Here is a 1,596-nt window from a genome sequence, read left to right as displayed (position 1 = left end):
ATATATAATATTTCAGTAATGAAGACATCAATATACAACTGATAGGTATGTCGGCCACATTGCCAAACTTAATCTTGTTAGCCAAATGGCTAAATGCAGAATTGTACAAGACTGAGTTTCGTCCCATTCCTTTACATGAATATTGTAAGGTAAAAAACATATACAAAAAGATTATTCTTATTTTTTTATTTATTTAGATAAAAAATTTGAATTATTATATTGTTTAGAACTATTATATTTATCAATCATTATATTTAAGATAATTTCTACTTGTAGATAGGAGAAAATATATATGACAACAAATTAAGTCTTGTCAGAAAAGTAGAAGAATTGCCAGAATTAGAAAAAGATGTAGATAATATTCTGCAACTTTGCATCGAAACAATAAGCGCTGGTCATAGTATACTGATTTTCTGTCCTACAAAGAAATGGTGTGAGAAATTGGCAGAGCAAATTGCCGTAGCCTTCTTCAAATTAGGTCTGCTTCAATTATCTGTAAATTAAATTGGAGTAAATATAAATTTGTTTTGTGCTTTCTACATTTTTCTGTAATTACATTGTTTCATCTCTTCGCGATATATACCAATATATCCATTTTATTTAAAGTATAGAAAGTGTAAGAAAATGTACAACATTAAAAAGAAGAGATGTTTATCTCTTACATTTACCTCAATCTCTGGATAGGTTGCAAAAATACAGTACTTGGAGAAATGTTAAGGAAAGAGATCAACAATGTATTAATTCAGGAAACTCTGGAGCAATTAAAGCGCAGCCCAAGCGGCCTCGACAACATTTTAAAGAACACGATTTCGTTCGGCATTGCATTTCATCATGCTGGACTCACGATGGACGAACGCGATATCATAGAAGGATCTTTCAGGTGATGAAGTACTTCTCTTTTTGCTTAACTGACATAGATCTTATATTGTTATATTAAACTTCATATTGTAATTTTAGAACAGGATCCTTGAGAGTTCTTATAGCAACATCAACATTAAGCAGTGGAGTGAACTTACCTGCACGAAGAGTAATCATAAGATCACCTCTATTTGGTAAAGACCTATTGAATACTTTAACTTACAAACAAATGATAGGACGTGCTGGCCGTATGGGAAAAGACAGTGCAGGTAAAAAATATTAGAATGTATTATAGAACAAATCATATAATTTGATCATCTTGATTATATAAAATTGAAAGAAAAAAAATTAGATTACAGCATACATCACTTAATAATATAAATAAATTAAAATTTCAAATTTTCCAGGAGAAAGTATACTAATATGCAAACCAACTGAACGCAATGCAGCTCTGTCCTTACTCTCTGCAACTCTGGATCCGATTGAATCTTGTCTCAATGATTCTACGCTATTAATAAGAGCGCTCTTAGAAGCAGTGGCTAGCGAAGTTTTATATACATTGGAAGATTTAAAACTATATATGAATTGTACTTTGCTGAGCTTCAATAAACAATCTGATATACAAACTTTTTCCAACGAAGCAATAAAGTTCTTATTGGATAATGAATTTTTATTGTAAATATACTATAAATATACTATAAATATATATAAATTTAATTGTATATTATAATTTTCTAT

At 29.7% G+C, this 1,596-nt stretch overlaps 1 protein-coding gene across 1 annotated transcript in view; it reads left to right on the top strand.

The window, feature by feature from the left end:
* The window catches only part of LOC115233641 (DNA polymerase theta-like), a 4,133-nt gene extending 2,596 nt beyond the window's left edge, over positions 1-1,537 (top strand). The window contains exons 4-8 of the mRNA XM_029804184.1: positions 17-149; positions 277-478; positions 685-880; positions 958-1,127; positions 1,266-1,537. Of these exons, the coding sequence (XP_029660044.1) occupies positions 17-149; positions 277-478; positions 685-880; positions 958-1,127; positions 1,266-1,537 (973 nt within the window). The remainder of the gene's footprint in view (positions 1-16; positions 150-276; positions 479-684; positions 881-957; positions 1,128-1,265) is intronic.
* The last annotated feature ends 59 nt before the right edge of the window (positions 1,538-1,596 follow it).

This window comes from Formica exsecta, unplaced genomic scaffold (assembly GCF_003651465.1).
Source record: "Formica exsecta isolate Colony F162 unplaced genomic scaffold, ASM365146v1 scaffold18, whole genome shotgun sequence".
NCBI classification, from domain to species: domain Eukaryota; kingdom Metazoa; phylum Arthropoda; class Insecta; order Hymenoptera; family Formicidae; genus Formica; species Formica exsecta.
This window is presented reverse-complemented; position numbering and strand designations above follow the sequence as displayed.